The sequence below is a fragment of the Oncorhynchus keta genome, chromosome 17 (assembly GCF_023373465.1).
Source record: "Oncorhynchus keta strain PuntledgeMale-10-30-2019 chromosome 17, Oket_V2, whole genome shotgun sequence".
NCBI lineage: Eukaryota > Metazoa > Chordata > Actinopteri > Salmoniformes > Salmonidae > Oncorhynchus > Oncorhynchus keta.
Window position 1 is genome coordinate 11,020,679 of NC_068437.1, and position 14,229 is coordinate 11,034,907.

Here is a 14,229-nt window from a genome sequence, read left to right on the forward strand (position 1 = left end):
AGAGTTTCAAGTTCTTTGGTGTCCACATCACCAATGAAACTATAATTTATTTATTTTTTATTTCACCTTTATTTAACCAGGTAGGCTAGTTGAGAACAAGTTCTCATTTGCAACTGCGACCTGGCCAAGATAAAGCAAAGCAGTTTGACACATACAACAACACAGAGTTACACTTGGAATAAACAAACATACAATCAATAATACAATAGGAAAATCTATGTACAGCATGTGCAAATGAGGTAGGTAAAGAGATGTAAGGCAATAAATAGGCCGTGGTGGCAAAGTAATTACAATATAGCAATTAAACACTGGAATGGTAGGATGTGCAGAGGATGAATGTGCAAGTTGAGATACTGGAGTGCAAAGGAGCAACATAAATAAATAAATACAGTATGGGGACGAGGTAGATTGGATGGGCTATTTACAGATGAGCTATGTACAGGTGCAGTGATCTGTGAGCTGCTCTGACAGCTGATGCTTAAAGCTAGTGAGGGAGGTAAGAGTCTCCAGCTTCAGAGATTTTTGCAGTTCGTTCCAGTCATTGGCAGTAGAGAACTGGAAGGAGAGGCGGCTAAAGGAAGAATTGGCTTTGGGGGTGACCAGTGAGATATACCTGCTGGAGCGTGTGCTACGGGTGGGTGCTGCTATGGTGACCAGTGAGCTGAGATAAGGCAGGGCTTTACCTAGCAGAGACTTGTATATGACCTGGAGCCAGTGGGTTTGGTGACGAGTATGAAGCGAGTGCCAGCCAACGAGAGCATACAGGTCGCAGTGGTGGGTAGTATATGGGGCTTTGGTGACAAAACGGATGGCACTGTGATAGACTGTATCCAATTTGTTGAGTAGGGTATCAGAGGCTATTTTGTAAATGACATTGCCGAAGTCGAGGATCAGTAGGATGGTCAGTTTTACGAGGGTATGTTTGGCAGCATGAGTGAAGGATGCTTTGTTGCGAAATAGGAAGCCGATTCTAGATTTAATTTTGGATTGGAGATGTTTAATGTGAGTCTGAAAGGAGAGTTTACAGTCTAACCAGACACCTAGGTATTTGTAGTTGCCCACATATTCTAAGTCAGAACAGGCGGGCAGGTGCGGGCAGCGATCTGTTGAAGAGCATGCATTTAGTTTTACTTGCATTTAAGAGCAGTTGGAGGCCACGGAAGGAGAGTTGTATGGCATTGAAGCTCATCTGGAGGTTTTTTAATTTAAAAAAAATGTATTTCACCTTTATTTAACCAGGTAGGCTAGTTGAGAACAAGTTCTCATTTGCAACTGCGACCTGGCCAAGATAAAGCATAGCAGTGTGAGCAGACAACACAGAGTTACACATGGGGTAAACAATTAACAAGTCAATAACACAATAGGAAGAAAAAAAAGTGGAGTCTATATACATTGTGTGCAAAAGGCATGAGGTAGGCGAATAATTACAATTTTGCAGATTAACACTGGAGTGATAAATGATCAGATGGTCATGTACAGGTAGAGCTGTTGGTGTGTAAAAGAGCAGAAAAGTAAATAAATAAAAACAGTATGGGGATGAGGTAGGTAAAAATGGGTGGGCTATTTGCCGATAGACTATGTACAGCTGCAGCGATCGGTTAGCTGCTCAGATAGCAGATGTTTGAAGCTGGTGAGGGAGATCAAAGTTTCCAACTTCAGCGATTTTTGCAATTCGTTCCAGTCACAGGCAGCAGAGAACTGGAACGAAAGGCGGCCAAATGAGGTGTTGGCTTTAGGGATGATCAGTGAGATACACCTGCTGGACCGCGTGCTACGGATGGGTGTTGCCATCGTGACCAGTGAACTGAGATAAGGCGGAGCTTTACCTAGCATGGACTTGTAGATGACCTGGAGCCAGTGGGTCTGGCGACGAATATGTAGCTAGGGCCAGCCGACTAGAGCGTACAAGTCGCAGTGGTGGGTGGTATAAGGTGCTTTAGTGACAAAACGGATGGCACAGTGATAAACTGCATCCAGTTTGCTGAGTAGAGTGTTGGAAGCAATTTTGTAGATGACATTGCCGAAGTTGAGGATCGGTAGGATCTAGTCAGTTAAACTAGGGTAAGTTTAGCGGCGTGAGTGAAGAGGCTTTGTTGCGGAATAGAAAGCCTACTCTTGATTTGATTTTTGATTGGAGATTTTGATATGAGTCTGGAAGGAGAGTTTACAGTCTGCCAGAACCTTATAGATGTCCACATATTCAGGTTGGGTGGTGATGCTGGTCAGGCGTGCGGGTGCAGGCAGCGAACGGTTGAAAAGCATGCATTTGGTTTTACTAGCGTTTAAGAGCAGTTGGAGGCCACGGAAGGAGTGTTGTATGGCATTGAAGCTCGTTTGGAGGTTAGATAGCACAGTGTCCAAGGACGGGCCGGGAGTATATAGAATGGTGTCGTCTGCGTAGAGATGGATCAGGGAATTGCCCGCAGCAAGAGCAACATCAAATCAAATCAAATCATTGATCAGCTATATCTCAAAGTGCTGAAAAACCCAGCCTAAAACCCCAAACAGCAAACAATGCAGGTGTAAAAGCACGGTGGCTGAAAAACCCTAGAAAGGCCAAAACCTAGGAAGAAACCTAGAGAGGAACCGGGCTAGACTGTGCCGGGTAGAGATTATAACAGAACATGACCAAGATGTTCAAATGTTCATAAATGACCAGCTCGAATAATAATAAGGCAGAACAGTTTGCACACAGGTGGACTGAACTCTGTCTGGGGCAAAGGTCAGTTGAAACTGAGCAGGAGCATGGCCAGGTGGACCAGGCAGGTAGTCCTGGGACATGGCTAGGGTCATCTCCGAGAGAGAGAGAGAAAGAAAGAGAGAAGGAGAGAATTAAACGCACACTTAGATTCACACAGGACACTACTGAGTCTCCAGATATAACAAACTGACCCTAGCCCCCGAGAATAAACTACTGCAGCATAAATACTGAGGCTGAGACAGGAGGGGTCAGGAGACACTGTGGCCCCATCCGAGGACACCCCGGACAGGGCCAAACAGGAAGGATATAACCCCACCCACTTTGAAGACATCCCCCACACCACTAGAGGGATATCTTCTTACCATTTATAGCCCACAAAGATGGTACAACCCAAGGGGTTGTATCATTGATATCATTGATATATTAGATTGAACCTGTGGCACCCCCATAGAGACTTCCAGAGGCTGACAGCATGCCCTCCGATTTGACACACTGAACGCTGTCTGCGTGAACCAACCAGTCATCTGAAAACCGAGGCTACTGAGTCTGCCGATAAGAATATGGTGATTACGAAAGTGGTGTGATTCGAGATGGTCAGTGACCTGTTTGTTGACTTGGCCTTCGAAGACCTTAGATAGGCAGGGCAGGATGGATATAGGTCTGTAACAGTTTGGGTCCAGGGTGTCTCCCCTTTGAAGAGGGGGATGACTGCGGCAGCTTTCCAGTCCTTGGGGATCTCAGACGATATGAAAGAGAGGTTGAACAGGCTGGTAATAGGGGTTGCGACAATGGCGGCGGATAGTTTCAGAAATAGAGGGTCCAGATTGTCAAGCCCAGCTGATTTGTACGGGTCCAGGTTTTGCAGCTCTTTCAGAACATCTGCTATCTGGATTTGGGTAAAGGAGAACCTGGAGAGGCTTGGGCGAGTAGCTGCGGGGGCGGAGCTGTTGGCCGAGGTTTGGAGTAGCCAGGCGGAAGGCATGGCAAGCCGTTGAGAAATGCTTGTTGAAGTTTTCGATAATCATGGATTTATCGGTGGTGACCGTGTTACCTAGCCTCAGTGCAGTGGGCAGCTGGGAGGAGGTGCTCTTGTTCTCCATGGACTTCACAGTTTCCCAGAACTTTTTGGAGTTGGAGCTACAGGATGCAAACTTCTGCCTGAAGAAGCTGGCCTTAGCTTCCCTGACTGACTGCGTGTATTGGTTCCTGACTTCCCTGAACAGTTGCATATCGCGGGGACTGTTAGTTAACACAGTGTCCAACAAAGGGCCAGAGGTATACAGAATGGTGTCCTCTGCGTAGAGGTGGATCTAAGAATCACCAGCAGCGAGAGCGACATAATTGATCAGATAAGGCGCTAACAGAGGGTAGTGCGAACGGCCCAGTACATCACTGGGGCCAAGCTTCCTGCCATCCAGGACCTATTGTATAGGCAATGTCAGAGGAAAACCCATAAAATTGTCAGACTCCAGTCACCCAAGTTATAGACTGTTTTCTCTGCTACCGCACGGCAAGCGGTACCAGTTCGCAATTACATTGACACCCCTCCCTTTTGTACACTGGCTGTTTGTTTGTTACCCTATGCATTGTCACTTTGCCCCCTCCTACATGTACAGATGACCTCAACTAACCTGTAACCTCGCACACTGACTCGGTACCGGTGCCCCCTGTATATAGCCTCGTTATTGTTATTCTTATTGTGTTACTTTTATAATTACTTTTAATTTGAGTCTACTTGGTAAATATTTTCTTCTTCTTGAACTGCGCTGTTGGTTAAGGGCTTGTAAGTAAGCATTTCACGGTAAAGTCTACACTTGTTACATTCGGCGCATGTGACAAATACAATTTGATTTGATTTAAGCGGTTTTGAGTGTGAAAACATTTCAAATCTTTCCAGAAGGCCTTGTGAACAAGCGATAGTGGATGATGTACAGTTAACAAATACTCAGGCTGCGTCCCAATAGTTCCCTTCCCTTCATGGATTTGGAAGGAAATGATTGTTATAAGATATATATTATATATTATTATTATTATTATTATTATTAGATATATGGTAGAAACTCCCTCAGTCTAGCCATACCCCAATTCAATGCTTGTACATAGTAGTGAATGATTACACACTTCGGGGGAAAGGAGAGGTTTTTGGAATGTAATCTCAGTGTATGTGGCCTGATATAAGAAGAGGGCGGCCAGCTCTAGGAAGAGTCTTGGTGGTTCCAAACTTCTACCATTTAAGAATGATGGAAGCCACTGTGTTCTTGGGGACCTTCAATGCTGCAGAATTGTTTTGGTACCCTTCCCCAGATCTGTGCCTCGACACAATCCTGTCTCGGAGCTCTACGGAGAATTCCTTCGACCTCATGGCTTGGTTTTTGCTCTGACATGCACTGTCAACTGTAGGACCTTATATGGACAGGTGTGGGTCTTTCCAAATCATGTCCAATCAATTGAATTTACCACAGGTGGACTCCAATCAAGTTGTAGTGGTCCTTCTGTAGCTCAGTTGGTAGAGCATGGCGCTTGTAACGCCAGGGTAGTGGGTTCGATCCCCGGGACCACCCATACATAGAATGTATGCACACATGACTGACTGTAAGTCGCTTTGGATAAAAGCGTCTGCTAAATGGCATATTTTTTTTATTTTTTAATTTTTTTAAGAAACATCTCAAGGATGATCAATGGAGACAATGAGCTCAATTTTGAGCCTCATAGCAAAGGCTCTGAATACTTATGTAAATAAGGTATTTCTGTTTTTCAAATCCCAAGCGTTTTCACCTCGTCATTATGAGGTACTGTGTGTCGATTGCTGAGGATCATTTTTTTTCAATACCATTTTAATATAAGGCTTTAACGTAACAAAATGTGGAAAAAGTCAAGGGGTCTGAATACTTTTCGAAGGCACTGTAGATAATGTCTTAAGAGGGTGTGTGACTCATTTAAAACAACACTGCCGTATGAAACAGAAACTGAATGTGCCCCCCCCAATGTGCCCCCCCCCCCCATGTCCACCTAAACGTTCAATGATGTATTCAAAGTATTGTAAATCGGTCAACTACCAATCGATCAATCTGATCTTATTTAATCATTCGTATTAGAATAAATAACATCTTTATAGAACTCACACACACCCATATAACTCTCTCTCTCTCACACACACACACACATCCTCTGCTGTGAGACTGACTGGGGTGATGGATATGTGCAGTGAAAATTGCTTCTTGTGTTGATACTAGCATTGATACTGGGATTCACACCCCTTGTCTTTTTCCACATGTTGTTGTGTTACAGCCTGAATTTTAAAATAAAAAAAGATTCCTTGCCACTGGCCTACACACAATACCCCGTAATGTCAAAGTGGAATTTTGTTTTTAGATTATACATTTTTTTAGACAAATGAATGAAAAATGAAGAGCTGCAATGTCTTGAGTCAATCAGTATTTAACCTTTGTTGTGGCAAGCTTAAATAAGTTCAGGAGTAAAATGTGTTTTAACAAGTCACATAAGTTGCGTGGACTCACTCTGTGTGCAATAATGATGTTTTAGCTGTTCCCCCGAAACGCATTTTAGAGTTTTAAAATGTTAATTATTGAAGTAAGGTAAAGAAACAGACAACACTTTGTTTTAAGTTTAAAGCAGTATGCCTTTAACAAATATTGATTTCAATCAAACCTTCCGTTTGCCTTATAATACTTGTTTATTCTGCGTTTCATGATTCAATTTATTGTGGGGCTTGATGTGGGTATTTCAGTTAATCACTGGACAACAATATTTCCTTCGTTGGTAGCTTTTTAAATCAAAAAGTCAAATCACTCCTAGAGCAAATTTTACTGTATGTTCACGAGATTCGATTCTCCCTGCGACTTCACCAGACGACCACTGGTTCCACTACTCCGTGACCCTGAACGTCAGATTTCATGGTAATTTGATCAGACTGCTATCCGTGGTGCTGAATATAAGATATTGCTTGGAAAGGGCTCCCTCAACACCTTTTTTTTGTTGTGTGTGGAAAAACTATTTCACTTTCAGTGATAAGGGCCGTTGAGCCATGCACTAGGCCAAAATGTTTGGCTTTTGAGCAAACGGTGTCAAATGACTTTAGTCGCTGAATGAATTGAGGCAAACTAAACGCTGTATTAAAGAAATAAAATCCTTGCACTTTGCTCATCCGTCGTATACATAGACCATTGTTCAACATCACTGAAGTTATCATTCTGAAGCAGGATTATTCTGACCCTATGAGGTCCGGAGCCTGCTGGTTTTCTGTTCTACCTGATAATTAATTGTACCCACCTGCTGTCCCAGGTCTGCATTCGTCCCTGATTAGGAGGGCAACGATGAAAAAGCGCAGTGGAACTGTCTTCGAGGTCCAGAGTTGAGGGTTCCCAAAGCATTGGATAGCTCAAACCTCATCACTCAAAGTTGGAGTCAAATTGAAAGGGTCAGAGGTCATCTATCACTTCCACCTATCCGGCGGAGACCAAACATTCCGGATATTTACTTAGTTAGCGGTTTGTTTGTGATGACACCAGGGAAATGCCAGACCTGAGAGGCAATCAGGAGACGATGGATTGTGTGCTGCCCAAACACAATAACACAGCTGGAGACGAGGGACACGATGCGGCCGCTTTAGTCCGTTAAAAAAAAAAGTGTCTTCACTGTTTCCTTAGTTGAAAAAGAAGGGAGTCTCGATAAACGTCGGTAAACAGAGTCCTGAGCTTGCGCCCCAATTGGCACCCTTTTCCATAAATAGGGCACTACTTTTGACCAGACCCCAGGACAAAGTAGTGCACCAAATAGGGAATAGGGTGTCCGTTGGGACACAGGTCCTGGATTCCTCCCTGTGTGTGTCCAAGCTGTGGTGTGTGTGTGTATAATGGGTTGTCAGAAAGCCACGCAGATGTGCTCCATTCCTGCGGTAGCGGTCCTGTCCACTTGTTCCGTCGCTGGGTGCTTATAGTAGAGACATGATGAGAACCAAACTGTATCAGGGATCCTAAAGTGGGACAGATCCCTGTTTTCAAGCACCCTTCAACAATGTAGATGCACCAGTATTCTCTCTCTTATTACAAGTTCCTCCTTGAAGAGATTTCCTGCTATGATAGAAGTAAGACGGCATACGTTTTGTGCAGTGGAAGCGCTGACACGTATGGTTCAATGGCTAATTGAACCACATGATAAGATACGGGTGGGAATTACCATGGACGTCACAATACAATATTATCATGATTCTATATTAGCACGGTCTGTATTGCGATTCTCATTATTCTATATGGATTGCGATTCGAAACTGGGATTTTATTGCGATTTGATGTTCCAAACATATTGCTCACAATATGTCTGCTGCAGAGGGACGAGAGAGAGCAGGAGAACATTTGTTTTGATCAGTCGGGGAACTAAATGTCGAGAACAAATTTTGGCTCACTATTTAAAAGAACAAGGGTGAAAAATGCCAGAGTTTTGGCGCGGGTACCGCTGCCTAACGCTAGTTTAAACAAAAAATCTAGGTAGTCAAATATCGATATAATATCGTCCAAAAATGACATTGCGATATGTAACTGTTATTATTAGAAGAACATGAACGTTGTAATCCACTAAACTGTGAAAAGATTTCTATTTACAGGACTATGCTTGACAAAACTTTGACTCCTATACACTCTTTGAACACCAACTTCAATACTCTCTACGAACACCAACTCCAATACTCTCTACGAACACCAACTCCAATACTCTCTTCGAACACCAACTCCAATACTCTCTTCGAACACCAATATCCTAATAGTGTCCTTCAGTGTGTGTGTATGTATGTGTGTGTGTGTGTGTGTGTGTGTGTGCGTGTGCGTGCGTGCGTGCGTGCGTGCGTGCGCGCGCGCGCGTGTGTGTGTGTGTGTGTCTGTGTCCTTACGCTGTAGTTTGGGTTCCAACCCTGACTCTTGCTGTGTGTGTGTGTGTGTCCCACTATCCGTGTGTAGGCTCTCGCTGGAAGTCCATGACCAACCAGGAGAAGCAGCCATACTACGAGGAACAGGCTCATCTCAGTAAGATCCACCTGGAGAAGTACCCCAACTACAAGTACAAGCCCCGGCCCAAGAGGACCTGCATCATCGACGGCAAGAAGCTACGCATCGGGGAGTACAAGCAGATGATGCGCTCGCGGCGTCAGGAGATGAGGCAGTTCTTCAGTGTGGGGTAAGAAGAGAGAGACACTCTACTGATCTGCTGTTGTGCGGTCTTTAGGCTAACTGTTAGTATTCTTAAAGGGACATTACACTCCAAAATCAAAGCTTGTGTTTTCAAACCTCAAAAGTGGTCTTCTGTTGAGGTAAGTCCATGTCCCAGGCCATTTGTTTTGTCGATTAGGCTTTACGTCACAATCCATAATACATGGAAGAGATAAGCACCATGTCATTTCCAGAACAAAGAGATATTTTTCATTTATTTGAATATAGCTGGACATACACAACCGGTGATGTGGTACGTGGATCATCTTGACTTTAGGCTACAGTTTGAGGTCAGAAAACATCAGACAGACTTTGATTTTGGAGTAGTCACCCTTTATTAAAGTACCTGTCCAGTGAGAATCTCCCTTTTAAAGGTTCATATTTTGTTATCTCATACCCAAATAATGTGGCTGACTCATTCTATACTTTAATTAGTCTAAGAAAAAACCACTTCAAAAACATCACATTAAACAAAACAATGCTTGCTACAATGCTTGCTATTTCCTCATATAGCGTGACGTCACATTGCCTCATTGACTGAGCTGGCCAACCAACCTGTCATACTTGGAATACTTGAATCGACTGCTCCTAATAATTTTGTTACGGGGAAGTTGTTCTTTGTAAGGCTAATTCTCCGTGCACCCAGTATTTCCCTTCAAGTAATAGTGCTGAGCTATAGGCTGAATTTGTAATCCAAACTACTAGTTTAAAGATAACAAGGTCCCTTTATCATAGCACTTTTCTCATCCTCTCATGTCAAACTGCAGGCAATGCTGAAAACAAAGGTTGCATCCCAAATGGCTCCCTATTTCCCTAAATAGTGCACTACTTTTCACCCAAAGCCCTATGGGCCTTGGTTAAAAGTAGTGCACTATTATAGGGAATACGGTGCCTTTTGGGATTCAGCCGAAGCCAGTGGCTGGGTCCTAATAGAAAACAGGTATAGATGTGATTAAAGTCATCACAACAGGCCACGTTTTAATGGATTTACCAGGGGCACTGCTTTGAATTGAAGCGATTTTTAATAGTTGGCATTTATTAAATTAGGACAATGGCAGGCGCTTTGCGGGCGGTAGAAATATGACACAGAAATCTTACTAGCAGATGTTTGAGAGAGCGAGAGAGAGAGAGAGAGAGAGAGAGAGAGAGAGAGAGAGAGAGAGAGAGAGAGAGAGAGAGAGAGAGAGAGAGAGAGAGAGAGAGAGAGAGAGAGAGAGAGAGAGAGAGAGAGAGAGAGAGAGAGAGAGAGAGAGAGAGAGAGAGAGAGAGAGAGAGAGACAGAGAGACAGAGAGACAGAGACAGAGACGCGGTACAGGGCAGACGTCACAGGTTTAACTCTGTAATTTAGTGTGTGTGGTCAAGCGGAAGAAAAGCCTGATTCGCCATAGCGGCTGGAGTTTCACTCAGGACTGAATCAAATAACTGGGGGGCTATAAATTGAGGTATGACCAATTTTGACCCAGCTCCGTATAATGAAACAGGGTCATTTTTAAGCAGTTTAATGTGAAAATGAGTTTGTCAGAGGTTCTCTGCGGTAATTATTTCTAGAAGGGGTGAACTGTTAGATGAGGAAACTGACATCAATTTTCTTGGTTTATGTGCTTCATTTGAGGGCAGACGGCTTGAGTGATATGTGTTTACCTTCATTCCATCCATTACCCAAGAGGCTATTTAGCATTGACAGGGCTACTGTGTGCTGGCAAAAGCTCTGTGTTAAGGTTTTCCCATAAGACAAGAGTTAGCTACCTTTCAACTTGTTCTAAATAGCTGTTCAAAAGCTCCCTCACTCTCCTTCTCTTGCTCTCCACTTCTCACTCTCTCTCTCCCTCTTTCTTTCTTTCTTTCTTTCTTTCTTTCTTTCTTTCTTTCTTTCTTTCTTTCTCTCTCTCTCCCTCTCCCCCCCTCTCTCTCTCTCTCCACCTACCCCAGGCCACAGCCTCAGATCCCCATCAGCAACAGTGCCGGCGGCCTCTACCCGGCTGCCATCCCCATAGCGACAGCCACGCCCTCACCGCACCTGACGTCGGACTGCTCCAGCGCCTCGGCCAGCCCCGAGCCCGCCATCCCCGCCACCCAGAGCACGTTCGGCGTGGTCAAGCCCAAGCCGGTCGCCATGGTGACCGGCGATCACCCGGTCATTGGAGAGGACGAGATAGACATGTATGAAGACTTTGAGGACAAATCGGACTACAGCAGTGGCCATGAGACACGGGAGCCTGTCGGCGCCAACTGAGCATGCTCAGAGGAACCTCGGATTTTTTAAAACTTTTTTTTTTAAAGCGGGACAATATGACAGAGACAGAGTTCTGAGCAGAACAACTTTTCAACAGTACGACGGGAGCTGAGCATGTGCTCGAAGCAGCTCCGTCCGGGATACGTTGCACCACAGACTGAGCATGCTCAGATTGACTCTCGACAGGAAGTGACATAAACTAAACATGCTCAGATCTCACAGAGCATGTTGCTCAAAAAATACATTTTTTAGACGAGAGTGCTTATTTTTAGCATGCGCAAACGTCTCGGAAACGATCCCATACAGAGGGATTGGGCAAAGACAACATCCAGACAACCTCCAGACAACCTCCAGACAATCTACCAGAAAGACAGTGAACATACTCACACGGCAATTACAATGCAACATGGACAAGAGCAAGTAAGAGTCAGTAAGAGGTCGATGAGAAGAGAATGAGATTAAAGAACAAAGAGATAGCCTACACATTTCCCGTGTGTATTTGTTTTTTATAGGAGCGTGCATGGATTTGACTAAAACATCAGGAATTGGTCTTTGACAGCGTCAGTCTTAAATGTTTATTTGAAGTGTGATGACGTTTTTTTTGTTGTGTTTTTAAATTTGATTTCCATGGACATGTTCCTTGATAGGTTACTTGCCTGTAAAACCTTGGATTGTCAGGACTTGAAAATGTGAAAGGTCATGTAAAATCCTTAGCTCTTGTAGTTTGACATGATTATTTCTCATGAGTACAGTACCCCTACACCTTTCTCGACAAATGCTTACAATATGTTACATTACTGTTTATGATGGGGTTTTATATCCTTGCTCAGGTATGCTGTGCCAGCTTGTGAATGTGTTTTTGATTTCATATGAGAGAATGATAGGACTTTTCAGACTGACAACGAAACAGGGGAGGGAAAAAATCCCTTTTATTATTATTAATATTATTATCATATTTTTTAAACATTTTTAGATATTGTACAGTTTTTCTTGAAATGTGCCAAACCTACATTCACATCCCTCTAAAATATTCTAGTCTTAATTTTGATGCTGCAAAATGTCTTATACAATCATTTTTTTTTATTTCTGATGTGTCCATATTAGGAAGAATCTCCCCGACCATGGGTAGGCCCAGCGCTCTAGGACACCTTGTGGTGCGCTACAGGGTCATGTTGATTAGGTACCAAATGAAAGACAACCGACATTTGAAGCGTTTCCCCTTTGTATAACCCAGTAAACAACCCAGCACTCATCGCCAAACGCAATGCCTCAGGATTCCTCCGGATACTGATATCTGTCATCTCTGGCACCACCTCTGGCAATGACACAGACCAGTAGAGAGATTCATCATAGAGAGTATCAGTCTTGGGATGTTTAGCCCCAAGTACCTTCCCCCCTCTCTTTTCTTAGACCACATCTTCTATGGGATGTTAAAGGGGTCGTTCATGATTTTACAACGAAGCTTTGTATTGGCTGTTTATAGAAAACCTTAACCATGATTGACATCTTTACTCTGGCCCATAGACTATATTCAAGGTGAGGAACCATCTAACATCAAGTTGTAAAATCCTGAACGTCCACTTTAATTCACCCATAATGCATAGAGGCCAAAAATGATCAAATGAGTTGTTTTGGTACACTGTTACAGTACATTGACTTTCAGCTTGAGTGGCTTTTTAGGTTGGATCTTTTTGTATCTGGCTCAAGTTTGTGTGTAGAGTTTGTGAGTATAACTAACATGTGTTATACAGACTCAGCAAATGTTGTTAATGACACAGTATATCTTAATAGGCACAATAAGTCTTAAAGTTAGACTCTTAGTTCTATGGTCATTCCGAATGACAGGAAAACGCAGAGGAGCGGTCCAGACAGTCATTTCGATAGTAGGGACACCATATATTTAGGGCTTTAAAATGTACATTTTCTTTACTGCGTTATGCCGAGGTACAGAAGATCAGATTTTGTTTCTGTGAATTGATCAGTTTACAATTATGTTGACGTCAGAGGTGGTTTTCAAAATACAGACCAATGTTTTTTTTGTCAAATTGGTACGTTGTCGGAAGAAAAAAAACGTGGGTCAATATAACCTCGAGCATTTCAAAAGGTACATGTATATTTTGAAACGGATATTTAAAGTCAATTTAAAACATACCCATAAAAGTCCCATTTTCATAATCCTCCACTTTGCAAATATGTCTACTTTTACAGACTCTATTTTAGGGTTTGTGTTACTCTGTTTGCTGGTTGATTTGTATGTGATTTGTAACTCTTTATGACCATGTCGAACAACATTTTTGCAGGTAGGTAGAAGAAAACAATTTTTTTTTTTTTTTGGACTGAAGTTTGATTGAACTTGCATTACCACAAAAAGGAGAGTTATACCGCTTGCCTCGTGCGTAGACATTGTTCCCAGTGTTCTAAGCATCACACGCACTGGATATTAATGTTCTCTTCTCAGTACTGCCTAATGTGAAGTTGTCGTTAAAAAAAAACGACAAAATTCTGACAAACGAAAAAAGTCACCTGTTTTGACTTGAGAGGAAAACCTCACATTTCCAGTTTAGTAGCATTTAAAAAAAAGTTATTTATGCAGAAGTCATTGTTTTAACTCCAGTGCTGCCTGAGGTGCTTTTGCCCTTTGACACAAGTCCAAAGGTCAGTCAGACCACCGGTCTGTTTCGACCTACAGAAGCAGACGTCATTTCATTTTCTCCTGGTCACACACATTTTGTGTTGAGTATTGTATTTGAGATTAAATTGTGCTTTTTAACATTTCATTGTATTTATTAGCTGGTGTTGGCTCTAAAAGTGTCAGTACGACTTTGTGAGAAAGACAATCAGAGAAAAAAATAAAGACATATTTCCTTACAAATTCATCATTGACATGTATGAAGTGTTTATCAATGGACAAAAGGCAGCCCTTTTTCGCTGTCTGCTACTTATTGTATTTGTTTATTAGTGCTTATAACACTAACAGAGTATCCTCAACAAGAGACTAATACCAAGCTGATAGAAACAAGTAAAGTAAGTAGACACACACAGAGAAGGAAGTTAGTTGCAGCAAGATGCTTTCTAT

At 42.9% G+C, this 14,229-nt stretch overlaps 1 protein-coding gene across 14 annotated transcripts in view; it reads left to right on the forward strand.

The window, feature by feature from the left end:
* The window catches only part of LOC118396216 (transcription factor SOX-6-like), a 165,726-nt gene extending 151,697 nt beyond the window's left edge, over positions 1–14,029 (forward strand). For all 14 annotated transcript variants that reach the window (XM_052465442.1, XM_052465448.1, XM_052465443.1 and 11 more), the window contains 2 exons: positions 8,671–8,887; positions 10,850–14,029. In XM_052465442.1, the coding sequence (XP_052321402.1) occupies positions 8,671–8,887; positions 10,850–11,153 (521 nt within the window). In that variant the 3' untranslated portion in view covers positions 11,154–14,029. The remainder of the gene's footprint in view (positions 1–8,670; positions 8,888–10,849) is intronic.
* The last annotated feature ends 200 nt before the right edge of the window (positions 14,030–14,229 follow it).